Source organism: Cheilinus undulatus, linkage group 24, assembly GCF_018320785.1.
Source record: "Cheilinus undulatus linkage group 24, ASM1832078v1, whole genome shotgun sequence".
NCBI lineage: Eukaryota > Metazoa > Chordata > Actinopteri > Labriformes > Labridae > Cheilinus > Cheilinus undulatus.
Genome location: NC_054888.1, coordinates 2,404,963 through 2,432,448, shown reverse-complemented (window position 1 = coordinate 2,432,448; position 27,486 = coordinate 2,404,963). Strand labels below are relative to the sequence as shown.

Here is a 27,486-nt window from a genome sequence, read left to right as displayed (position 1 = left end):
CTGAGGTATGAATCAAACGCACCCACATCAGTCTTTGAAAGTCCTTCTCTAGAGCACTGATGCACAATCTAAACACACCCACATCAGTCTAGAAAAGTCCCTGTCTAGAGCACTGAGGCACGCTCCAAACACTACCATATCGGTCTGGAAAAGTCCCTCTCTAGAGCACTGATGCATGCTCTAAACACACCCACATCAGTCTAGAAAAGTCTCTCTCTAGAGCGCTGATGCACGCTCTAAACACACCCACATCAGTCTAGAAAAGTCCCTCTCTAGAGCGCTGATTCACGCTCTAAACACATCAGTCCAGAAAAGTCCCTCTCTAGAGTACTGATGCACGCTCTAAACACACCCACATCAGTCTAGAAAAGTCTCTCTCTAGAGCACTGATGCATGCTCTAAACACTACCATATCAGTCTAGAAAAGTCTCTCTCTAGAGCGCTAATGCACGCTCTAAACACACCCACATCAGTCTAGAAAAGTCCCTCTCTAGAGCGCTGATTCACGCTCTAAACACATTAGTCCAGAAAAGTCCCTCTCTAGAGTACTGATGCACGCTCTAAACACACCCACATCAGTCTAGAAAAGTCTCTCTCTAGAGCACTGATGCATGCTCTAAACACACCCACATCAGTCTAGAAAAGTCTCTCGAGAGAGCGCTGATGCATGCTCTAAACACTACCATATCAGTCTGGAAAAGTCCCTCTCTAGAGCGCTGATGCATGCTCTAAACACTACCACATCAGTCTAGAAAAGTCTCTCTCTAGAGCACTGATGCATGCTCTAAACACACCCACATCAGTCTAGAAAAGTCTCTCTCTAGAGCGCTGATACATGCTCTAAACACTACCATATCAGTCTAGAAAAGTCTCTCTCTAGAGCACTGATGCATGCTCTAAACACACCCACATCAGTCTAGAAAAGTCTCTCTCTAGAGCGCTGATACATGCTCTAAACACTACCATATCAGTCTAGAAAAGTCCCTCTCTAGAGCGCTGATACATGCTCTAAACACTACCATATCAGTCTAGAAAAGTCTCTCTCTAGAGCGCTAATGCACGCTCTAAACACACCCACATCAGTCTAGAAAAGTCTCTCTCTAGAGCGCTGATACATGCTCTAAACACTACCATATCAGTCTAGAAAAGTCCCTCTCTAGAGCGCTGATACATGCTCTAAACACTACCATATCAGTCTAGAAAAGTCTCTCTCTAGAGCGCTGATACACGCTCTAAACACTACCATATCAGTCTAGAAAAGTCCCTCTCTAGAGCGCTGATGCACGCTCTAAACACTACCATATCAGTCTAGAAAAGTCCCTCTCTAGAGCGCTGATGCACGCTCTAAACACACCCACATCAGTCTAGAAAAGTCCCTCTCTAGAGCGCTGATGCACGCTCTAAACACTACCATATCAGTCTAGAAAAGTCCCTCTCTAGAGCGCTGATGCACACTCTAAACACTACCATATTAGTCTAGAAAAGTCCCTCTCTAGAGCGCTGATACATGCTCTAAACACACCCACATCAGTCTAGAAAAGTCTCTTTCTAGAGCGCTGATGCACGCTCTAAACACTACCATATCAGTCTAGAAAAGTCCCTCTCTAGAGCGCTGATGCACGCTCTAAACACTACCATATCAGTCTAGAAAAGTCCCTCTCTAGAGTGCTGATTCACGCTCTAAACACACCCACATCAGTCTAGAAAAGTCCCTCTCTAGAGTACTGATGCACGATCTAAACGCACCCACATCAGTCTAGAAAAGTCCCCTTAGAGCGCTGATGCATGTTTCAAACACACCCACATCAGTCTAGAAAAGTCCCTCTCTAGAGTACTGATGCACGATCTAAACGCACCCACATCAGTCTAGAAAAGTCCTTCTCTAGAGCGCTGATGCACGTTTCAAACACACCCACATCAGTCTAGAAAAGTCCCTCTCTAGAGTGCTGATTCACGCTCTAAACACACCCACATCAGTCTAGAAAAGTCCATCTCTAGAGTACAGATCCACGATCTAAACGCACCCACATCAGTCTAGAAAAGTCCTTCTCTAGAGCGCTGATGCACGTTTCAAACACACCCACATCAGTCTTGAAAGTCTGTCTCTGGAGTGCTAATGTATAATTCAAACGCATCCCCTTTAGTCTTGAAAGGTAATGTTGTGCAGTGCTGAGACATAAATTAAACGCATCCCCCAATTTTTTTGGTACCTGAGTTGCAGGATGAGGTCCTCTCCTTCCCGGATGACGCTCATCGCCGCTTCCTGTGGGTCAGGGTCAGAGGTCAGGGTTAGTGGGAGGGTTAGCGTTCAGGGGTCAGAGGTAAGCGAGGTGTTAGGTTGTTAGACTCAAGGTGAGAGGTCAAAGGTCAGCAGGTACCTGGGTGTTGACCTGCTGCGTCTGCTGCTGAGAGATCAACGTCTGCAGCGCTTCGACGGAGTCCGGACACACCGGGACGTCTGAGGAGAGCTGCTTCTGGACGCCGTCCATCCATGCCGAGAGCTGGAGAGGAGAGGTGGTTAACAGTGCAGATATTAGATAACAGCTGTGTTAAAGTGTGTATACATGTGTGTTACTGCTGAGTTTATGAGGGCGTAGTGTATTTCACCTCCTTGGTGTGAGTGTAGAACGACACAGCCAGATCCAGCAGCAGCTTCCTCTGTTCAACTCTCTGAATAAACGCCTGAAAACGACGACAACACAACAGATAAACAACATTGTAGCTCATTATTATTAATATGGTGGCATAAACAGCCAGAACTATAGGTTAATCATACCATAAAGAGGATCTAGAGTCTTGATTTCAGGTGTTTTCCTGCTCCCTCTCTCAGACTTACCTGCATACGGAGCTCCAGGTCTCGGGCCGCCTGGTAGATCTCCTCCTCCTCACACTCTCCGGACTGAGCCAGCTGGTCGGCAGCTTCCAGAAGCTTCTCCGCATTAGTGTAAGTGTTCTGACACACAAACACAAAGATGATGGTGGTACTTAGATTATGAGTGTACATCAGGAAAAGAGGCGTCCTCCTCTGGATCAATTCCTCTCAGGGACGACCGAAATGCTGGAAGCCATTGCTCACAAATGGAGAAAACTTCTAACAGTAGTTAACCTTCCCTGGAGTGGCAAGCCATTTCTAAGGCTTTGGGACTCCAGCCAACCATGCTGAGAGCCATTGTCCACAAATGGGGAAAACTCTGAACAGTGTTGAACCTTTTAAGGAGGGGCCTACCAAAATGACATTGTCAGACAGGTTCTATTTAAGGGATTTCTTGATTCAGCAGGTCTGGCAGTAATCAGGTCTGGACGTGGATAGTTAAACTGAACTTAATCACAGTTAATTTATGATGTCACAGGGCGGGGGCAGTAAAAGAGGTGTAAAAGAGGAAAAACAGGATCAGTGGAGCCAGCTGTAATGTGGCTTTAGCCTTTCAGGTAAAGTTAGCATTTTGTTTTACCTGTGCGACCTGCTGGAAGTCATCGTGGCGTTTCTGCAGCGCCCGTGCTCGGTGCAGAGACTTCCCTACGCCGCTGTGTTTGTTCAGGAAAACTTCGCCGTGCTGCTCCACCCAGTCCAACACCTAGACCAGGACCAAGAGCCACATCAGTACTGGTTAATCTGGATTTTAATATGGACCTGAAGTTAATCTGGATTAGCTCTGTCGTACCTGTCGCACATCCTGCTGGAACACGCACAGCTGCAGACGCTGGTGCAGGCGGAGCTTACGGTGCTGCCACGCCCCCTCCACCTCATGGTGACCCTGAGAGGAAGAGAAGGAATTGCTCAAACCTCCATCTACCTGTTAGTCTGTGTTACCATGGCGGCAACCATGGTAACACCATGTGTTACCTTAACCTCACCTGCATGACCTGGTGCAGAACTCCCATGATGCCGTGTGTGGCGGACGTAAAGTCTGGTTTGGTCGTGGAGTCGTCAGATTCAGACGGTGAGCAGCGCTGGAGGACGTCCAATAAAGCTTTACCGCTCTCACTGACCTGTGGATGGATGTTTGATGAAGAAGAGTTAACAGAATTATTTCTACATCATTTTAGCTGAATGGTGATCAGCTTAATTTCTGTAGAGACATAACAGATATAAACTAGACCAATCATCACCCTGAGTCTGATTTATAAATCCATCTGTGTTCGTTAATAACTGGATTTATATCCACCACTAGGAGGCCATCCATACCTGTGTGTAGTTGGCAGAGATTTCCTCATTCAGCTCCTGGTGTTTCTTTGTCGCAGCCTCCAGCTCTGCTGTTGCCGTTGGCAACGAGCCTTCAGAGCATGCCTGGACCCACCCCTCCACTTTGAGCAGGAACTGGACAGGTAGAGAGAGAGAGAGATGGCAGGATGAGGTGAAAAGTGGTTAAATGTGCAGGTAAGAGGAGGGGTGAAGATAGAAGACGGGGGTCGGAGGTAAGGGTGCAGGAAAAAAAAACAAGGACAGGTGAGACAGGCAGACAATCAGGTTAATGCGTGGTGAAAATAAAACAAAATTGAAAATAATTAAAAGAAATTAAAATTTATATTTCTAATATTTTGATAAATTTTAACTCAGCAAGTCAGCGAAGTTTAAATTGGGAGTGATAAAAAACTACTTAAAAACGTAAATATAAAAGTAAAAATTTTCATTTACAACTTTCAGTGGTGAATAATGAAAATAATGTTTGAATTAGAAATATTTTTAGAAGTTTAAAAAGATTTGTATTAAAATTCAAATTAATACTTTAAAAAAGTACAAATTTAAACTAAATTAAAATATAGTCCTTTTAAATGTTAATGAATTTGAAATAAAATAACTTTTAAAATGATAAAAGAAATTAAAGTTAAAAAGAAGAGTAATATTTTGCAGGGATTTTAAAAGTTTAAAATGAAACACAATTTAATTTAATTTTTTATTGTAATTAAAATTTAATTTAAAAAGTCCTTTTATATGAAACAAATTGAAACTCAAATTGAATTAAAAATACTTACAATAAAAAATAAATAAACTAGATAATACCAATAATAATGATAAAGTATATACATAAAGTAAAGATATTACAAATATGTTTAAAAATTCAAAAAGATTTAAATTCAAGTTAGAAAAAAAATTTAACGTTAAACTCAAAGAAAAATTCCTTTTTAAAACTAATTCATTCAAACTGAAATCGTGATTACAAATTTAACAACTAAAAAATCTAAAATATAACCACAGAAATTAAAATACACTCAAATATAACTTAAATAAAGATTATATTATTTTATTAAAAATCTAATTTAAGAACCTTAATTTTAGAGATAAAAGATTTGAAATTTAAAAATCCAAAAGTACCAATAGATAAGGTATACTTTAAAATTTTTAATAAAAAATAGGAACATTTAAAATATTATCTTAATAATATGATTGAATGATATAAAATCTAAATAGAGGCTTAAACTGAATGAATAAATTCAAGATTAGGTAAAATATTATTTATTAATATAGAAGGTTTTTTTTTTTTTTATCACCTGCTCCGCTCCCTGATGGAAGCCTGTTGCCATGGCGAGTGTGTTGCTACGTTCCTCTAGTGCTGTTGTCAGGGACTTCCAGTCTTCTTGTAACCGTGACGACACCAGGGCAATACGCTCCGCCCCGTAGTGGCCCGCCTCTGCCAGCCTCGCCGCCACGGTAACTACGCTGTCCACATTCACGCTGCCATTCTGGAATGGTCAGGAGGTGTTTAAAGGAACATTTCACACAACATTACAACATTCCAACTGAAAACATGTTACAACATTTAAACATTCAAACTTAGAAACATTACAACATTCTAACATCACGTTCCACCAAACTCACTGACCATGCAGTTGGCGGTGAAGTGCTGGTGTTGCGTCTGGAGGTCGAGGGCATGCTGGTGGTTCTGACCGACCTCCGCCAGACTCTGCACGAACAGATCCTTACTGTGGGCGATCCACTCTGACATCTGAAGGAGAGAGAGAGCAGATAAAGTCTGCTGTCACACCTGTGTTCACCTCTACGTCCCTCTCTAACCACTTAGGTCATTTACAGGACAAGCCCCTTGCTGTAGAGCTTACCTTGGTGGCATCCTGCTCAAACAGGTGTAGCTGCAGTGCCTGGTCCAGGTGTAACTTCTTATCACTCCAGCTCTGCAGCAGGTGAGTTCGAGCTGCCTGCATCCGGTCCAGCAAGGACGAGACCTTTGGAGCCACGCTCTGGAAGTCGGCTCCGCCAGACAGCCAGCTCCCGTGACTACCGCCCCCACCGCCGCCCTCCGTTGAAGAATCACCATGAGAGGGACCTAGGCGCATTCGCTGGAGCAAGCTCCGCCCCTCTCTTTCCAGGGCGTCCACAGGTGCGGTGGTGATGGTGTTCCGGAGGCGTCCGTGTTCCTCCAGGAGTCTGAGGATGAATACATCAGGGGGGTTAGGGAAACCGACTTAATTGACTGTTTATTAACCAATCAGAGCAGCTCCTCACTTGCGGGCCTCATCCACGTCCTGGGGCTCTGGTATGCGGTTCAGTCCGGCCTCCAGCTGGTCCAGCTGGGCCAGCAGCTGCGTGGCGGCCCCAGAGAACTCCTCCAGACCCAGACGCAGCTCGGTCCACTCCACATGGTCGTACTCCAACGAGCCGCCGAGGTCAGATGTCAGCTGGGAGGGGTCGACAAGGCGGGACAGACCCTCCACTGATACGAGACTTGTCTGGATCCAGAAGGAGAGACAGAGAAAGGAATAGTGATTGTAAACAGAAGAAGATACAAAAAGGTCAACGAAGAAACTTCTGAAGTGAAGACATTAGAAGAATCAGGACCGGCACCAGTAGATCCTCAGATATCAGCACTGAAATGGTGGGGCACTTCTGACTGCAACTCTGACTTTATTCTCAGAATTCTGCATTTTATCTCAGAATTCTGCTTATGATCTTTGAGTTCTGCCTTTGATCTCAGAATTCTGCTTATGATCTCCGAGTTCTGGCTTTGATCACAGAATTCTGCCTTTGATCTTAGAATACTGCTTATGATCTTTGAGTTCTGGCTTTGATCTCAGAATTCCGCTTTGGATCTCAGAAATCTGCCTTTGATCTCAGAATTCTGCTTATGATATCTGAGTTCTGGCTTTGATCTCAGAATTCTGCTTTTGATCTTTGAGTTCTGGCTTTGATCTCAGAATTCCGCTTTGGATCTCAGAATTCTGCCTTTGATCTCAGAATTCTGCTTATGATCTTTGAGTTCTGGGTTTGATCTCAGAATTCTGCCTTTGATCTCAGAATTCTGACTTTGATCTCAGAATTTTTAATTTAATTTAACAGCAGTACTTCATGTGTCACTAGTGGTTCTATCTAACAGAGTTCTAATAAATAGTAGTAGTTTTGTTAGAGTAGTAGTATTGTAGTAGTTCCTATCTCTCGTATTACATTCGTACCTCGAAGCTGAGCTTGGCACTGCCTAGGTTGGTCTTGTGTTTCTGCCAGAAGGTGTCGGGTTTAATGAGCAGCGCAGTGTGGATGTTTGAGGAGAATGACTCCTGCAGCGTCCGTAGAACCGGCTTCACGCTGTCCCACTTACTGCCCCGCATGTCCACGACCACGGTGAAGCCCCGGGCTCGCACATCCTCACTGACAGATGAAAGACAGGTGGTTAGTGGGGACCAGAATTATTATAGTTTTATTTATACTTCATACATTTTTTTTTTTCACAAATTGAGAAAAATGACTACAATCATACACAGTGAATAAAATTAAAGAATATCTAAAATAAATAAATAAAAAGTACTGAATTCAAACTATAAATGTAATAGAATAAGTTAAAGGCACAAAAAATGTTACTAAATACAAAAATAGCAAACACTAAATATTTGACTGAAATATTTTATAAATGTAGGAAAAAAAGGAGCTTTATTGTCATTGCACAGTTCATACAATGACATTTCATTCAGCAGGATTCCTGTAGCAGCTAAAATTTAAGAACATTGATATCCTTCCGGGGTCGAGCTTGTCCAGGGTTGGTTTAGGCTGATAAGTTGGGTTTGGGTGTAAGTTGTTCTGGGTGTAAGTGGCTGCTACCTGGGGAAGAGTGCTAGTCCACTGCATCAACACGCGCCGCCATTCATGTCTAAAATCTCTAAATCACTGATTTAGACATTTAATAAAATCACACATATAAAATTTATTTTTTGAATACTTAAAAATGCAGATAATAAAAAACACTTCACTTAATGTGAAAATAGTTGATAAAATGCCTTAGATATATAAAACAAACAAACAAAAAAAAAAAAAACAGATTTTCTGAAATGCAAAGAAAACATTTCAGAAAATGCAGATATATTTAAATATTTTGCATTTTAGGATTTCTTTTTGTTTTTTATTAATTTTTTGTGCCCAGTGAGTTGGTTCAGTGTTTCATGTATTTTACGACTTTGATCAAATGTTTGGACAATACTTTAACAGTTGACCTTTAGGGCCACCGTACATTTACACCTGGAAGATTCTTGTTACTGAGAGTGAGACGGGCAGACAGGTTTACCTTGGTATGGTCGACAGGTACGTGACCAGCCGGCTGAGGTCTTCCTGTTTTATTCGATCATGATTGGTCCTGGCAGGGAAGGTCAGGATTGGTCCGCCACGTTTGTCCCGCCCACCTGAAAAAAAAAGGTTATTTAAACTGGATCAGATCAGGGCAAAACAAAAACAGTGATAAATGACTGTGTTTAACCAAATCAGGGCCAAACTGTACCAAAGTAGGTTAAAAGCAGGGATAAGTGAGAGTTTCACCTGAAACAAAGGCCACTTTCTCTCTGAGCACCGTCAAGACGTCAACTGCTCGAACGCTCTCTGCTTTGCCCGAGCCTGAGAAACAGAGACGGAACATTTCATTAACAGCAGAAATTTACTATCAACAAGTTAGAATATGTCAAACTGGAGAAATAACTGATCAACTTCAAACATTAGCACCCCCTTGTGGAAATGTTTCAGTACTTTCTGATGAAAATAAATGAGGTCCATCACAAGTGAGCAGTATGATGAGATACAGCAACAGAACAGCAACTTCCTGCAGAGGTTCATTCGTTCTCTAGTTCATACTTTAAATGTGGCCTTATTATCTGAAAACTTTTTATCTCAGAAATTTGAATTTTAATCTTATAGTTTGGACGCTTTAATATCATCTTTGAATTTTATCTCATAATTTTGACTGTTGATCTCATGACTTTTATCTAATGACTTTTATTTCATGACTTTTTATCTTGTGACTTTTTCTGGTGGTTTTTCATCTCATTATTGTGACTATTTATCTCATGACATTTATCACATGACTTTTTTTCCTAATAATCTGTACTTTTATTTCATTACTTTTTTCAGGTTGTTTTATTGCATATCTTGACTGTTTATCTCATGTCTTTTTACTCACTACTTTTATCTATCTATCTTTATTCAATTTTTTTTATCTCACAATTGTTACTATTTCATAATCTGTACTTTTATCATGACTTTCTACCTTCCAACTTTTTCCTTCGCTTATCTCCTGACCTCTATCTATCTGTCTATCTATCTATCTATCTATCTATCTGTCTGTCTGTCTGTCTGTCTGTCTGTCTGTCTGTCTATCTATCTATCTATCTATCTATCTATCTGTCTGTCTGTCTGTCTGTCTGTCTGTCTATATGTATGTATGTGTGTGTGTTAAAGTTTTGATCACAGTTCTAGGCTCGTTGCTGCCCCCTACTGTCAGTCAGAGAACCTTTGTTAAACTGTCTGCAGAAACATTCTTCTGTGCATTATTAAACAAAGAAAACGGCTCCATTGCATTTAAAGAGATCAGCTAATTTAGTGTTTCTATGAGAGAGAGCTGGCTGCCTGAGCCCTGCTGCTAATGCAAACACTCATCACCCCATTAAGCCGCTCCGTTTATCTTCTGGAGTTAATATCACTCATCATATTTAGTGACGACACCGTTCATTGGCTTATTTCTGCACAGATATTCCTGAAAAAGGCCTCACATACCAAAGCAGTCCCACCTTCTCATCTGAAACCAGCCAATCAGAGCTCAGAGAGGAGCTGACGGACGCTTCAATAAAAGGCTGCAGCTCTGCAGACAGACGAGCCTCCTGTGTGCATCAGATCATCCTGCACAGCGGGACGAAGCTAATCCAGCACACCACACTGAGGCATTAAACATCTCACATTAGCAGCTCGATGGCGGCGCTAACCCTGAGAGAGGAGGGGGCTAAAAACACATTTATCCACTCCTCTTTCTCCTTCATCTACGTCCTTGAACCTCTTCCTTCACCCTCGCCTCAAAGCCCAAACCAAAACCTCAGACCAAGACCTCGGACCCTAACCCCCTTCAGTCTGCTCTAATTGTTTTCTCTTAGACCAGCAGGGGATTAAAGAGGAGGGGGCTGCTGTTTAAATCAACCTCTTTACACAAATAAACAGGTCAACTTAAGCCATACTGATAGAAAACATCCATAAACCAGGGAACAGCAGCTATCTGAACACAGAACATAAAAGAGGAGAAATCAGTCATTTATGATCACACAATCAGTTAATTATCTCCCTCCTCAGGAAAAAACCCACTGAAAATCAGAGTTTACATGAGTCTGTGTGGATAGGATAGGATAATGTCTATATATTTGACTATAATTCTCATAAATGTCTATATATTTGTCTTCAAGGCTCATAAATGTCTATATATTTGACTTCAAGGCTCATAAATGTCTATATATTTGTCTTCAAGGCTCATAAATGTCTATATATTTGACTTCAAGGCTCATAAATGTCTATATATTTGTCTTCAAGGCTCATAAATGTCTATATATTTGACTTCAAGGCTCATAAATGTCTATATATTTGTCTTCAAGGCTCATAAATGTCTATATATTTGACTTCAAGGCTCATAAATGTCTATATATTTGTCTTCAAGGCTCATAAATGTCTATATATTTGACTATAATTCTCATAAATGTCTATATATTTGACATTAGTTTCATGAATATCTATATATTTGACTTTAAGGCTCATAAATGTCTATATATTTGACTTCAAGGCTCATAAATGTCTATATATTTGACTTCAAGGCTCACAAATGTCTATATATTTGTCTTCAAGGCTCATGAATATCTATATATTTGACTTTAAGGCTCATAAATGTCAGTATATTTGACTTTAAGGCTCGTAAATGTCTATATATTTTACTATAAGGCTCATAAATGTCTATATATTTGACTTCAAGGCTCATAAATGTCTATATATTTGACTTTAGGGCTCATAAATGCCTATATATTTGACTTCTAGACTCATAAATGTCTATATATTTGACTTCAAGGCTAATAAATGTCTATATATTTGACTTTAATGCTCATAAATGTCTATATATTTGACTTCAAGGCTCATAAATGTCAAATTTTTTTTACTATAATGCTCATAAATCTCTATATATTTGACTTCAAGGCTCGTAAATGTCGATATATTTGACTTTACAACTCATAAATATCTATATATTTGAATATAAGGCTCATAAATGTCTATATTTTACTTTAAGGCTCATAAATGTCTATATATCTGACTTTAAGGCTCATAAATGTCTATATATTTGACTTTAAGGCTCATAAATGTCTATATATTTGACTAAAATTCTCATAAATGTATATATATTTGACTTCAAGGCTCATAAATGTCTATATATTTGACAAAAATTCTCATAAATGTCTATATATTTGACATTAGTTTCATGAATATCTATATATTTGACTTTAAGGCTCATAAATGTCTATATATTTGACTTTAAGGCTCATAAATGTCTATATATTTGACTTCATGGCTCATAAATGTCTATATATTTGACTTCAAGGCTCATGAATGTCTATATTTGACTTTAAGGCTCATAAATATCTATATATTTTACTATAAGGCTCATAATTGTCTATATATTTGAGTATAAGGCTTATAAATGTCTATATATTTGACTTCAAGGCTTATAAATGTATATATATTTGACTTCAAGGCTCATAAATGTCTATATATATTTGACCTCAAGGCTCGAAAAAGTCTATATATTTGAGTATAAGGCTCATAAATGTCTATATATTTGACTTCAAGGCTCATAAATGTCTATATATTTGACTATAAGGCTCATAAATGTCTAAATATTTAACTATATGGCTCATAAATGTCAATATATTTCACTTCAAGGCTCATAAATGTCTATATATTTCACTTCAAGGCTCATAAATGTCTATATATTTGACTTTACAACTCATAAATATCTATATATTTGAATATAAAGCTCATAAATGTCTATATATTTGAATATGGCTCATAAATGTCTATATATTTGACTTTAAGGCTCATAAATGTCCATATATTTGACTTCAAGGCTCATAAATGTCTATATATTTGACTTCTAGACTCATAAATGTCTATATATTTGACTTCAAGGCTCATAAATGTCTATATATTTGACTTCAAGGCATATAAATGTCTATATATTTCACTTCAAGGCTCATAAATGTCTATATAATTGACTTCAAGGCTAATAAATGTCTATATATTTGACTTTAAGGCTCATAAATGTCTATATATTTGACTTTAAGGCTCATAAATGTCTATATATTTGACTTCAAGGCTCTTAAATGTCTATATATATTCGACTTTAAGGCTCATAAATGTCTATATATTTGACTATAATTCTCATAAATGTCTATATTTTTTACTATAATGCTCATAAATGTCTATATATTTGACTTCAAGGCTCGTAAATATCTATATATTTGACTTTAATACTCATAAATGTCTATATATTTGACTTCAAGGCTCATAAATGTCTATATATTTGACTTCAAGGCTCATAAATGTCTATATATTTGACTATAAGGCTCATAAATGTCTATATATTTGACTTCAAGGCTCATAAATGTCTATATATCGGACTTCAAGGCTCATAAATGTGTATATATTTGACTTCAAGGCTCATAAATATCTATATATTTGACTATAAAGCCCATAAATGTCTATATATTTGACTTCAAGTCTCGTAAAAGTCTATATATTTGACAATGAGGCTCATAAATGTCTATATATTTAACTATAAGGCTCATAAATGTCTATATATTTGTCTTTAAGGCTCATAAATGTCTATATATTTGACTTTAAGGCTCATAAATGTCTATATATTTGACTTCAAGGCTCATAAATGTATATATATTTGACTTCAAGGCTCAAAAATGTCTATATATTTGACTTCAAGGCTCATAAGTGTATTTATATTTGTCTTTAAGGCTCATAAATGTCTATATATTTGACTCTAAGGCTCATAAATGTATATATATTTGACTATAATTCTCATAAATGTCTATATATTTGACATTAGTTTCATGAATATCTATATATTTGACTTTAAGGCTCATAAATGTCTATATATTTGACTTCAAGGCTCATAAATGTCTATATATGACTTTAAGGCTCATAAATATCTATATATTTGACTTTAATGCTCATAAATGTCTATATATTTGACTTCAAGGCTCATAAATGTCTATATTTGACTTTAAGGCTCATAAATGTCTATATATTTGACTTCAAGGCTCATAAATATCTATATATCTGACTTTAATGCTCATAAATGTCTATATATTTGACTTCAAGGCTCATGAATGTCTATATTTGACTTTAAGGCTCATAAATATCTATATATTTGACTTTAATGCTCATAAATGTCTATATATTTGACTTCAAGGCTCATAATTGTCTATATATTTGAGTATAAGGCTCATAAATGTCTATATATTTGACTTCAAGGCTTGTAAAAGTCTATATATTTGAGTATAAGGCTCATAAATGTCTATATATTTGACTTCAAGGCTCGTAAATGTCTATATATTTGACTATAAGGCTCATAAATGTCTATATATTTGACTTCAAGGCTCGTAAATGTCTATATATTTAACTATTTGGCTCATAAATGTCAATATATTTCACTTCAAGGCTCATAAATGTCTATATATTTCACTTCAAGGCTCATAAATGTCTATATATTTGACTTTACAACTCATAAATGTCTATATATTTGAATATAAGGCTCATAAATGTCTATATATTTGACTTTAAGGCTCATAAATGTCTATGTATTTGACTTTACAACTCATAAATGTCTATATATTTGAATATAAGGCTCATCAATGTCTATATATTTGACTTTAAGGCTCTTAAATGTCTATATATTTGACTTTAAGGCTCATAAATGTCTATATATTTGACTTCAAGGCTCATAATTGTCTATATTTTTTACTTCAAGGCTCATAAATGTCTATATATTTGACTTTAAGGCTCACAAATGTCTATATATTTGAGTATAAGGCTTATAAATGTCTATATATTTGACTTCAAGGCTTATAAATGTATATATATTTGACTTCAAGGCTCATAAATGTCTATATATTTGACTTTATGGCTCATAAATGTATAAATATATTTGACTTTAAGGCTCGTAAAAGTCTATATATTTGAGTATAAGGCTCATAAATGTCTATATATTTGATTTCAAGGCTCGTAAATGTCTATATATTTGACTATAAGGCTCATAAATGTCTAAATATTTAACTATATGGCTCATAAATGTCGATATATTTAACTTCAAGGCTCATAAATGTCTATATATTTCACTTCAAGGCTCATAAATGTCTATATATTTGACTTTACAACTCATAAATGTCTATATATTTGAACATAAGGCTCATAAATGTCTAAATATTTGAATATAAGGCTCATAAATGTCTATATATTTCACTTCAAGGCTCATAAATGTCTATGTATTTGACTTTACAACTCATAAATGTCTATATATTTGACTTCAAGGCTCATAAATGTCTATATATTTGACTTTAAGGCTCATAAATGTCTATGTATTTGACTTTACAACTCATAAATGTCTATATATTTGACTTTAAGGCTCATAAATGTCTATGTATTTGACTTTAAGGCTCATAAATGTCTATATATTTGACTTTACAACTCATAAATGTCTATATATTTGACTTTAAGGCTCATAAATGTCTATGTATTTGACTTTACAACTCATAAATGTCTATATATTTGAATATAAGGCTCATAAATGTCTATATATTTGACTTTAAGGCTCATAAATGTCTATATATTTGACTTCAAGGCTCATAATTGTCTATATTTTTGACTTTACAACTCATAAATGTCTATATATTTGAACATAAGGCTCATAAATGTCTAAATATTTGAATATAAGGCTCATAAATGTCTATATATTTCACTTCAAGGCTCATAAATGTCTATGTATTTGACTTTACAACTCATAAATGTCTATATATTTGACTTTAAGGCTCATAAATGTCTATATATTTGACTTCAAGGCTCATAAATGTCTATATATGACTTTAAGGCTCATAAATATCTATATATTTGACTTTAATGCTCATAAATGTCTATATATTTGACTTCAAGGCTCATAAATGTCTATATTTGACTTTAAGGCTCATAAATGTCTATATATTTGACTTCAAGGCTCATAAATATCTATATATCTGACTTTAATGCTCATAAATGTCTATATATTTGACTTCAAGGCTCATGAATGTCTATATTTGACTTTAAGGCTCATAAATATCTATATATTTGACTTTAATGCTCATAAATGTCTATATATTTGACTTCAAGGCTCATAATTGTCTATATATTTGAGTATAAGGCTCATAAATGTCTATATATTTGACTTCAAGGCTTGTAAAAGTCTATATATTTGAGTATAAGGCTCATAAATGTCTATATATTTGACTTCAAGGCTCGTAAATGTCTATATATTTGACTATAAGGCTCATAAATGTCTATATATTTGACTTCAAGGCTCGTAAATGTCTATATATTTAACTATTTGGCTCATAAATGTCAATATATTTCACTTCAAGGCTCATAAATGTCTATATATTTGACTTCAAGGCTCATAAATGTCTATATATTTGACTTTACAACTCATAAATGTCTATATATTTGATAAGGCTCATAAATGTCTATATATTTGACTTTAAGGCTCATAAATGTCTATGTATTTGACTTTACAACTCATAAATGTCTATATATTTGAATATAATGCTCATCAATGTATATATAATTGACTTTAAGGGTCATTAATGTCTATATATTTGACTTTATGGTTCATAATTGTCTATATATTTGACTTCAAGGCTCATAATTGTCTATATTTTTTACTTCAAGGCTCATAAATGTCTATATATTTGACTTTAAGGCTCACAAATGTCTATATATTTGAGTATAAGGCTTATAAATGTCTATATATTTGACTTCAAGGCTTATAAATGTATATATATTTGACTTCAAGGCTCATAAATGTCTATATATTTGACTTTATGGCTCATAAATGTATAAATATATTTGACTTTAAGGCTCGTAAAAGTCTATATATTTGAGTATAAGGCTCATAAATGTCTATATATTTGATTTCAAGGCTCGTAAATGTCTATATATTTGACTATAAGGCTCATAAATGTCTAAATATTTAACTATATGGCTCATAAATGTCGATATATTTGACTTTACAACTCATAAATGTCTATATATTTGACTTCAAGGCTCATAAATGTCTATATATTTGACTTTAAGGCTCATAAATGTCTATGTATTTGACTTTACAACTCATAAATGTCTATATATTTGACTTTAAGGCTCATAAATGTCTATGTATTTGACTTTAAGGCTCATAAATGTCTATATATTTGAGTTTAAAGGTCATAAATGTCTATATATTTGACTTTAAGGCTCATAAATGTCTATTTATTTGACTTTACAACTCATAAATGTCTATATATTTGAATATAAGGCTCATAAATGTCTATATATTTGACTTTAAGGCTCATAAATGTCTATATATTTGACTTCAAGGCTCATAATTGTCTATATTTTTGACTTCAAGGCTCATAAATGTCTATATATTTGATTTTAAGGCTCATAAATGTCTATATATTTGACTTTAGGGCTCATGAATATCTATATATTTGACTTTAAGGCTCATAAATGTCTATATATTTGACTTTAAGGCTCATAAATGTCTATATATTTGACTTCAAGGCTCATGAATGTCTATATTTGACTTTAAGGCTCATAAATGTCTATATATTTGACTTCAAGGCTCATGAATGTCTATATTTGACTTTAAGGCTCATAAATGTCTATATATTTGACTTCATGGCTCATAAATGTCTATATATTTGACTTCAAGGCTCATGAATGTCTATATTTGACTTTAAGGCTCATAAATATCTATATATTTGACTTTAATGCTCATAAATGTCTATATATTTTACTATAAGGCTCATAATTGTCTATATATTTGAGTATAAGGCTTATAAATGTCTATATATTTGACTTCAAGGCTTATAAATGTATATATATTTGACTTCAAGGCTCATAAATGTCTATATATATTTGACCTCAAGGCTCGAAAAAGTCTAAATATTTGAATATAAGGCTCATAAATGTCTATATATTTCACTTCAAGGCTCATAAATGTCTATGTATTTGACTTTACAACTCATAAATGTCTATATATTTGACTTCAAGGCTCATAAATGTCTATATATTTGACTTTAAGGCTCATAAATGTCTATGTATTTGACTTTACAACTCATAAATGTCTATATATTTGACTTTAAGGCTCATAAATGTCTATGTATTTGACTTTAAGGCTCATAAATGTCTATATATTTGACTTTACAACTCATAAATGTCTATATATTTGACTTTAAGGCTCATAAATGTCTATGTATTTGACTTTACAACTCATAAATGTCTATATATTTGAATATAAGGCTCATAAATGTCTATATATTTGACTTTAAGGCTCATAAATGTCTATATATTTGACTTCAAGGCTCATAATTGTCTATATTTTTGACTTCAAGGCTCATAAATGTCTATATATTTGATTTTAAGGCTCATAAATGTCTATATATTTGACTTTAGGGCTCATGAATATCTATATATTTGACTTTAAGGCTCATAAATGTCTATATATTTGACTTTAAGGCTCATAAATGTCTATATATTTGACTTCAAGGCTCATGAATGTCTATATTTGACTTTAAGGCTCATAAATGTCTATATATTTGACTTCAAGGCTCATGAATGTCTATATTTGACTTTAAGGCTCATAAATGTCTATATATTTGACTTCATGGCTCATAAATGTCTATATATTTGACTTCAAGGCTCATGAATGTCTATATTTGACTTTAAGGCTCATAAATATCTATATATTTGACTTTAATGCTCATAAATGTCTATATATTTTACTATAAGGCTCATAATTGTCTATATATTTGAGTATAAGGCTTATAAATGTCTATATATTTGACTTCAAGGCTTATAAATGTATATATATTTGACTTCAAGGCTCATAAATGTCTATATATATTTGACCTCAAGGCTCGAAAAAGTCTAAATATTTGAGTATAAGGCTCATAAATGTCTATATATTTGACTTCAAGGCTCACAATTGTCTAAATTTTTGACTTGAAGCTTCATAAATGTCTATATATTTGAGAATAAGGCTCATAAATGTCTATATATTTGACTTCAAGGCTCGTAAATGTCTATATATTTGACTATAAGGCTCATAAATGTCTATATATTTTACTTTAGGGCTCATAAATGTCTATATATTTGACTTCTAGACTCATAAATGTCTATATATTTGACTTCTAGACTCATAAATGTCTATATATTTGACTTCAAGCTTCAAAAATGTCTATATATTTGACTTTAAAGCTCATAAATGTCTATATATTTGACTTCAAGGCTCATAATTGTCTAAATTTTTGACTTGAAGCTTCATAAATGTCTATATATTTGAGAATAAGGCTCATAAATGTCTATATATTTGACTTCAAGGCTCGTAAATGTCTATATATTTGACTATAAGGTTCATAAATCTCTATATATTTGACTTTAAGGCTCATAAATGACTTTATATTTCACTTTAAGGCTCATGAATGTCTATATATTTGAGTTAATATATTTCTGACTTAGTAGATCATAAACTACTATATTTCTGACTGTCGATCATAAACTACTATATTTCTGACTCTGTAGATCATAAACTACTATATTTCTGACTCTGTAGATCATAAACTACTATATTTCTGACTCTGTAGATCATAAATGACGATATTTCTGACTCTGTAGATCATAAAGTACTATATATCTTACTGTGGGTGATAAATGATTTAGTTTCTGACTCCTTGGCTCCTAATTGTGGCGTCACTGTGGCCCTGATGCTCTCATGTCTTGCAGGCTGACATTTCGGAGAGTCAGAGGACGCCGTGTTGAGATTCTTTCATTATTTGCCGTTGCATAATGCGTGATGAGTCCTGACAGAGCGACAGTGAAGGCCTTTCATCTGCTCCGTACTTGGGCTATTTTGGGCTTTACACTGGCTGTGGTTGTGTTTTATTGGTGAGAGACAGCTTCATCGGGATGGTAATCCCTTCTCCCAGTCTCTACGACGGCGTGGAGACGCTCTGATTGACGGCTGGTTCAGGATCAGTCAGCCCGATCGAGGATCAATCAGACCGGTGATCGAGCAGCAGAGTTCAGACGCCGCAGCGGCATGTTTACGGCCACAAGCGCCCACCGCGGGCTCATTAGTGGCTGCAGGCTCTCAGACATGTTACATGTGAACACAAGGTCTGCCCACGCTGCTCGGACAGTTCATTCACACGAGGAGAGCTGCTGTTCTAGAGATCAGCCTGTCCTTACATCCTCATTCATGATCTGAGCCAGAAATATTCATGATTTAGGCTTTAGACGCCATTTTTACCACCTAAAGGTTCGTCTGATCATACATGAGTACGCTGTCTAATCCTAATGTCTGAATTATAAACTTTGATTTAATGTTTAAATCTGAGCCATCCAAATCTACACGCCCCTAAACCCCTGGATGTTCCATCCTTGCAGCATAACTGCAAGCAAGCATTTGTGATAACTGTCAGTGAGTCTTTCTTATCACTGTGGAGGAATGTTGTCCCACTCTTCTTTGCAGAATAGTTGTAATTCAGCCACATTGGAGGGTTTTCCAGCATGAGTGGCCTGTTTAAGGTCATCCCACAGCATCTCAGTCAGATTTAAGTCCAGACTTTGACTAGACCACTCCAGAACCTTCATCTAGTTTTTAGTCCATTCAGAGGTGGACTTGCTGGTGTGTTTGGGATCATTGTCCTACTCCATAACTCAAGTGTGCTTGATCTTGAGGTCATGAACTGATGGCCTGACATTCTCTTCCACTGCTGGGAAGGTCCACCACTGTCCAAGGTTTTCCCAGTTTGTGGGTTATGGCTCCTACCATTGTTGGTTGTCTTTGGTAGGAGTGGTAGAGATGGCTTGCCACTCCTGCTAAAGTTCACCATTGAAATTTTCCCAATTAGTGGGCAATGACTCCCACCATTGTTGGATGTTGCGCTGAAGCCTCAGAAATGGCCAGCCACTCCTGAATAGCTAAACCACTGTTCCAAATTTTCCCCATTTGTGGGATAAAGCTCTCACTGTGGTTGGCTGGAGTCCCAGCACCTTAAAAATGGCTTGCCTCTCCTAGTAAGGTTCACCTCTCTTCTAAGTTTTCCTCATTTGTGGGTAATGGCTCTCATCACTTTGGGATTGAGCCCTGAAGCCTTACAAAAGGTCAGCCACTTCTGGGAAGGTTCACCGCTGTTACAGGTTTCCCCAATTAGTGGGATATGGCTCCCGCCGTTGTCAGATGTAGCGCCAAAGCCACAGAAATGGCCAGCTGCTCCTGACTTGCTTCACCACTGTTCCAAGTTGTCCCCATTTGTGGGTTATGGCTCTCACTCTGGTTGGCTGGAGTCCCAGCACCTTAAAAATGGCTTGCCTCTCCTGGGAAGGTTCACTTCTGTTCAAAGTTTTCCCCATTTGTGGGCAATGGCTCTCATCATTTTGGGATTAAGCCCTAAAGCCTCACAAAAGGTCAGCCACTCCTGGGAAGGTTCACCACTATTATAGGTTTCCCCAATTAGTGGGATATGGCTCCCGTCGTTGTCTGATGTAGCACCAGAGCCTCAGAAATGGCCAGCCGCTCCTGACTAGCTTAACCACTGTTCCAAATTTTCCCCATTTGTAGGTTAGGGCTCTCACTGTGGTTTGCTGGAGTCCAAGCACCTTAAAAATTGCTTGCCTCTCCTGGGAGAGTTCACATCTGTTCCAGTTTTTTCCCGTTTGTGGGCAATGGCTCTCATCATTTTGGGATTGGGCCCCGAAGCCTTACAAAAGGCCGGCCACTTCTAGGAAGGGTCCCCACTGTTCCAAGTTTACCTTATTTCTTGTTAATAGCTCCTACTAAGTTTGGTTGGAGTCCCAAAGCCTTAGAGATGGCTTGCCACTCCTGGGAAGGTTCACCGCTGTTACAGGTTTCCCCATTTGTAGGCAATGGATCCCACCATTGTCAGATGTAGCGCCAAAGCCACAGAAATGGCCAGCTGCTCCTGACTTGCTTCACCAATGTTCCAAGTTGTCCCCATTTGTGGGTTATGGCTCTCACTGTGGTTGGCTGGAGTCCCAGCACCTTAAAAATGGCTTGCCTCTCCTGGGAAGGTTCACTTCTGTTCAAAGTTTTCCCCATTTGTGGGCAATGGCTCTCATCATTTTGGGATTAAGCCCTAAAGCCTCACAAAAGGTCAGCCACTCCTGGGAAGGTTCACCACTATTATAGGTTTCCCCAATTAGTGGGATATGGCTCCCGTCGTTGACTGATGTAGCACCAGAACCTCAGAAATGGCCAGCCGCTCCTGACTAGCTAAACCACTGTTCCAAATTTTCCCCATTTGTAGGTTAGGGCTCTCACTGTGGTTGGCTGGAGTCCGAGCACCTTAAAAATGGCTTGCCTCTCCTAGTAAGGTTCACCTCTCTTCTAAGTTTTCCTCATTTGTGGGTAATGGCTCTCATCACTTTGGGATTGAGCCCTGAAGCCTTACAAAAGGTCAGCCACTTCTGGGAAGGTTCACCGCTGTTACAGGTTTCCCCAATTAGTGGGATATGGCTCCCGCCGTTGTTGGATGTTGCGCTGAAGCCTCAGAAATGGCCAGCCACTCCTGAATAGCTAAACCACTGTTCCAAATTTTCCCCATTTGTGGGATAAAGCTCTCACTGTGGTTGGCTGGAGTCCCAGCACCTTAAAAATGGCTTGCCTCTCCTAGTAAGGTTCACCTCTCTTCTAAGTTTTCCTCATTTGTGGGTAATGGCTCTCATCACTTTGGGATTGAGCCCTGAAGCCTTACAAAAGGTCAGCCACTTCTGGGAAGGTTCACCGCTGTTACAGGTTTCCCCAATTAGTGGGATATGGCTCCCGCCGTTGTCAGATGTAGCGCCAAAGCCACAGAAATGGCCAGCTGCTCCTGACTTGCTTCACCAATGTTCCAAGTTGTCCCCATTTGTGGGTTATGGCTCTCACTGTGGTTGGCTGGAGTCCCAGCACCTTAAAAATGGCTTGCCTCTCCTGGGAAGGTTCACTTCTGTTCAAAGTTTTCCCCATTTGTGGGCAATGGCTCTCATCATTTTGGGATTAAGCCCTAAAGCCTCACAAAAGGTCAGCCACTCCTGGGAAGGTTCACCACTATTATAGGTTTTCCCAATTAGTGGGATATGGCTCCCGTCGTTGACTGATGTAGCACCAGAACCTCAGAAATGGCCAGCCGCTCCTGACTAGCTTAACCACTGTTCCAAATTTTCCCCATTTGTAGGTTAGGGCTCTCACTGTGGTTGGCTGGAGTCCAAGCACCTTAAAAATGGCTTGCCTCTCCTGGGAACGTTCACCTCTGTTCCAGGTTTTCCCCATTCGTGGGCAATGGCTCTCACCATTTTGGGATTGGGCCCTAAAGCCTTACAAAAGGCTGGCTACTTCTAGGGAGCTTCACGTCTGTTCCAAGTTTTCCTCAATTGTGGATAATGGCTGCCACCATTTTGGGATTGAGCCCCAAACCCTTAGAGATGGCTTGCCACTCCTGGGAAGGTTCACCAATGTTACAGGTTTCCCCATTTGTGGGTTATGGCTCTCATCATTTTGGGATTGGGCCCCAAAGCCTTACAAAAAGCTTCAGTGCTGGTGCAAACTTTTCCAAATGTAATTTCTGACATTCCATGACCGCTATAAGGCAAAAACAAAGAAAAACCAACACCATTTTCACCGCAGGTGGCATCAGTCCTTTCTGGACAACACCATCCCCCGTCAGTACCAGCTTGTTTAGTATGGAGCTAAAGACAGTAGCCAGGAGCTAGTTAGCTTAGTTTTGAAAAATGACTGGAAATATGAAAATAGCAATAAAACTGCAGCTCAAGCTTACCAATAAACACCACTTTAAGCTGAAACTGGCTAATTGGCTAATATGGTAAGGCAGGAGAGGATTTAAAAATTCCAGCCAACATAGTAAACCACAGGCGTAAGGACAGTTTCAGCTCAGACATGACAGTTTAACATCAGTATCAGCTGATATCAGCCCTGTTTACAGACATGTTTATCTGCTGTGTCAGATTAATTTAATGCTGCCTTCTGGTCTACCTAACGACTGAGTCAATTAAGAGATTTTAACTGAGCACAAAAGTGACCTGTTTTAGCCATTCAAGAGCGAAAATGTTGATTCTCTGAGTTCTGCACCAAAAGAATTGCTGAAAAAAGAATCAGTAAAAAACATCGCTATCAGCCCGAATGATCACCAGATCCTCAAACATTTAGCAGTTATTCAATTCAGAGCTTTATAAGTCGCTTGTTTCTGTAAATTTCTGGATAGATTCACTTATCAGTCCCTGTCTTGACCGACAAAGATCCTCCCTCAGTCAAAATCTCCTTCACTTCATCTCCTCTTTTCAGATTTTTCTGCTGCTTTAAGCAAAATCTCTGTCCGGTTGTCAGGTCAGTCTTTGTGAAGCTGCCTTACTGTTTCCTCTGATCATAAAAGCTCTATAGATCTGGCTGATATAACCTCAGATGCCATAATGTTATTTAATATGGGCATAGATAGGCTGGTTTACCCTGAACTTAAACAGGCACCAATAAAGAATAGGTTTATTTATTTAGAGCCCAATCAGCTTCATACTACAGCAGCTACTCTTCTTGAGGTCTACTCAATGACAACATGATAATAAAACACATAAACATCTTAATAACAATATCCCCTATATATTTATTTACTGTCTTATTAAAGCCCAAGTTAAATCTTCTTTCCAGTGTAGATTTACTACACTTGCTTTCCATCTTTGCTGTTCATGTGTGAAGTTAGAAACAGTTTATCATATTGAAGCCTGTCCCAATTTAAGGAACTTGTCATGTTGAAGTCAACCTCTAATAAAGGCCTGTCTCAAAGTAGAGTCTGTTCCAATTTAAGGTCCTTCTCATATTGATGCCTGTCCCAATTTAAGGCCCTACTCATATTGAAGTCTCTCCCTAATAAAGGCCCTTCTCATATATAAGTCTCTCTGTAATAAAGGCCCTTGACATATTGAAGCCTGTCCCAATTTAAGGCGCTATTCATATTAAAGCCTCTCCCTAATGAAAGCCCTCTCATATTAAAGCCTATCCCAATTTAAGGCACTTCTTTTATTGAAGTCTGACACAATTTAAGGCCCTTCTCTTATTGAAGCCTGTCCCTAATAAAAGCCCCTCTCATATTGAAGCCTCTCCCAATTTAAGGCCCTTCGCATATTGACATAGACCCCTAATAAAGGCCCTTTTTATATTGAAGCCTGTCACAATTTAAGGCCCTCTTCTTATTGATGCCTGTCCCAATTTAAGGCCCTTCTTATATTGAAACATCTCCCTAATAAATGCCCTTCTCTTATTGAAGCCTGTCCCAATTTTAAGGCCCTTCTTATATTGACGTCGACCCCTAATAAAGGCCTGTCTCGAAGTAGAGCCTGTCCCAATTTAAGGCTCTTCTCTTATTGGAGCCTATCCAAGTTTAAGGCCCTACTCATTTTAAAGCCTCTCCCTAATAAAAACCCTTCTCATATTGAAGCCTGTCCCAATTTAAGGCCCTACTCATATTGAAGTCTCTCCCTAATAAAGGGCCCTTCTCAAATATTAATCTCTCCATAATAAAGGCCCTTGACATATTGAAGTCTAACCCATTTTAAGGCCCCTCTTCTTACACTGAAGCCTGTCCCAATTTAAGGACCTACTTTTATTGAAGCCTGTCACAATTTAAGGCCCTTCTCTTACTGAAGCCTGTCCAAATTTAAGGCCCTTTTCATAGTGAAGCCTGCCCCAATTTAAGGCACTTCTTTTATTGAAGACTGTCACAATTTCAGGCCCTTCTCTTATTGAAGCCTTTCCCAATTTAAGGCCCTTCTTATATTGAAGCATCTCCCTCATAAAGGCCCTTCTCACATTGAAGCCTGTCACAATTTAAGGCCCTCCTCTTATTGAAGCCTGTCACAATTTAAGGCACTTCTTTTATTGAAGCCTCTCCCTAATAAAATCCCCTCTTATATTGAAGCCTGTCCCAATTTCAGGCCCTTCTCATATTGATGTCGCCCCCTAATAAAAGATCTTCTCATATTTTAGTCTCTCCCTAATAAAAGCCCTTCTCATATATTAGTCTCTCTGTAATAATGGCCCTTTACATATTGAACCATTTTCCATTTTAAGGCCCCTCTTTTTACATTGAAGCCCGTCCCAATTTAAGACTCTTCTTTTATTGAAGCCTGTCCCAATTTAAAACTCTTCTTTTATTGAAGCCTGTCCCAATTTAGGGCCCTTCTTATCTTGAATCCTGCCCCTAATAAAGGCCCTTCTCCTATTTAAGCCTGTCTCAGTTTAAGGCCCCTCCAATATTGAAGCCTTTCCCAATTTAAGGCCCGTCTCTCGTCGAAGCTTCTCCGTAATAAAGGCCCTTCTTATATTTAAGACTGTCCCTAAAAAAGGCCCTTCTCTTATTGAAGCATATCCCGAATAAAGGCCCATCTCACATTGAAGCATATCCCTAGTAAAGGCCCTTTTACATTGAAACCTATTCTTATAAAGAAAGGATTATTTCAGACAAAGAAGGGAAGAAAAGACTGGGATATTAGAGGAAGTATTTAATTAAATAGTCTCACAATAAAAGCCTGGTTATGATGATTACAGTGAACAGCAGTACTGACACTTCCTTTAGGGTAAAACTAACAAAGTATTTACAGTTATGGCAGTATTTCCTGTAAAAAAGTTGAACTGTTACTCCAAATGAAGCTTTAAACTAATGATAGTAGATTAACATTCCCCATCAGCTCACAGAAGCTGTTTAATAGTTTTAATCCAAAATTTCGACCCAGTTCTTCTTGAATCTTCTACACAGAACAATGTTAGACATGAGTGAAGAAATCAGGCATGTAAGAGGGTAAACGGACTAATTATGAGATTAAAAAGTGAAATATTTCGGCCTCATTGACCAGAAGAGATTTGTGTTTTTATCCTTCTGCTAATAAAGCCGGACACTGGACAAACTAGTATTACCATAATCTGCTGCTAACCTTCCCCTTATTATGCAGATTAAGAAACAAGCTGCCAGTTAAACACCAGGAAGTTTGAGGGATGGATCTGCTTCTCAAAATAACAAGCATGTGCATTCCTACATGATAGTCCATATCATAAATCCCCAAACACATCAGCAACTATTCCAGAGATTAAGGTTCTCATCATCTTCTCTTTAAAAACACTCCATCTCCATTTGTTTTCACACTATATTTGCACAAGGCACACGTAAGATCAAGCCAAAATCTCCAGGTACAGCATGTTCATCTGCATGTTATATTAACCCTATTTGACCCATTATCTTTAGTTGATTTATAGTTGTAGTAGTAACACACGGCTGCACACATTTACACGGCACGCCTAGACTTACTTAAAGCCACACCACTGGAGAACCACGGCATCATTCTGATGATCCAAACATGCAAAAACGTCATGATCTTCAGTTTGATATTTGACCCAGAGAGAGAGTGAGAGCATGCAAATATGTAGGCAACATTTGGAAAAGTGGAGGGAACTGGCAATGAGCAAGGAAAACCCCTGATCCCTACAAGTATTACCAGTGTGTTTGTGCAATTTAGAAAAGTCTTGCTCCTTGCAGCCCCTTTTCCAAATGTTGCCAATCTAATTGTCCAATGTAGGATAGCCTCACTTCTCATCAGCTCCACTGTCTTCATCTGCCATAATCCTCCAATTTCTAAATGTTGCCAGGAAATGTCTGCAATCTAGGAATCCCTGGCTCCTCCCACTCCTTTTTTAAAATACAGCTAATCTATTTGCACTTTTTAGCAACTCTTCAGCATCTCTTATCTTTTTGCGGTGTTGTCGATGAATTTGTGCAATGTAGGAAAATGTCACATCACGCATATTCTACCAATATTTCTAAATATTGCCACATGCCAATAAGGAAACCCTTGTTCCTCACAATTTCCACCAACTATTCTGAATGTTTCCTAATAGTTCA

The 27,486-nt window shown here is 37.6% G+C and overlaps 1 protein-coding gene across 2 annotated transcripts in view; it reads right to left on the bottom strand.

Moving 5' to 3' along the window:
- The window catches only part of LOC121506261 (kalirin-like), a 77,081-nt gene that overhangs the window by 47,364 nt on the left and 2,231 nt on the right, over positions 1-27,486 (bottom strand). For both annotated transcript variants that reach the window (XR_005991630.1, XM_041781983.1), the window contains exons 2-16: positions 8,753-8,827; positions 8,505-8,619; positions 7,405-7,597; positions 6,461-6,684; positions 6,058-6,382; positions 5,823-5,945; positions 5,491-5,682; positions 4,187-4,318; positions 3,856-3,990; positions 3,663-3,755; positions 3,453-3,575; positions 2,837-2,953; positions 2,608-2,682; positions 2,379-2,501; positions 2,211-2,263 (exon numbers count right to left, since the gene is read on the bottom strand). Coding sequence is in view for 1 of the 2 variants with exons in the window: in XM_041781983.1 (XP_041637917.1) it covers positions 2,211-2,263; positions 2,379-2,501; positions 2,608-2,682; positions 2,837-2,953; positions 3,453-3,575; positions 3,663-3,755; positions 3,856-3,990; positions 4,187-4,318; positions 5,491-5,682; positions 5,823-5,945; positions 6,058-6,382; positions 6,461-6,684; positions 7,405-7,597; positions 8,505-8,619; positions 8,753-8,827 (2,098 nt within the window). In the remaining variant the exon portion in view is untranslated. The remainder of the gene's footprint in view (positions 1-2,210; positions 2,264-2,378; positions 2,502-2,607; positions 2,683-2,836; positions 2,954-3,452; positions 3,576-3,662; positions 3,756-3,855; positions 3,991-4,186; positions 4,319-5,490; positions 5,683-5,822; positions 5,946-6,057; positions 6,383-6,460; positions 6,685-7,404; positions 7,598-8,504; positions 8,620-8,752; positions 8,828-27,486) is intronic.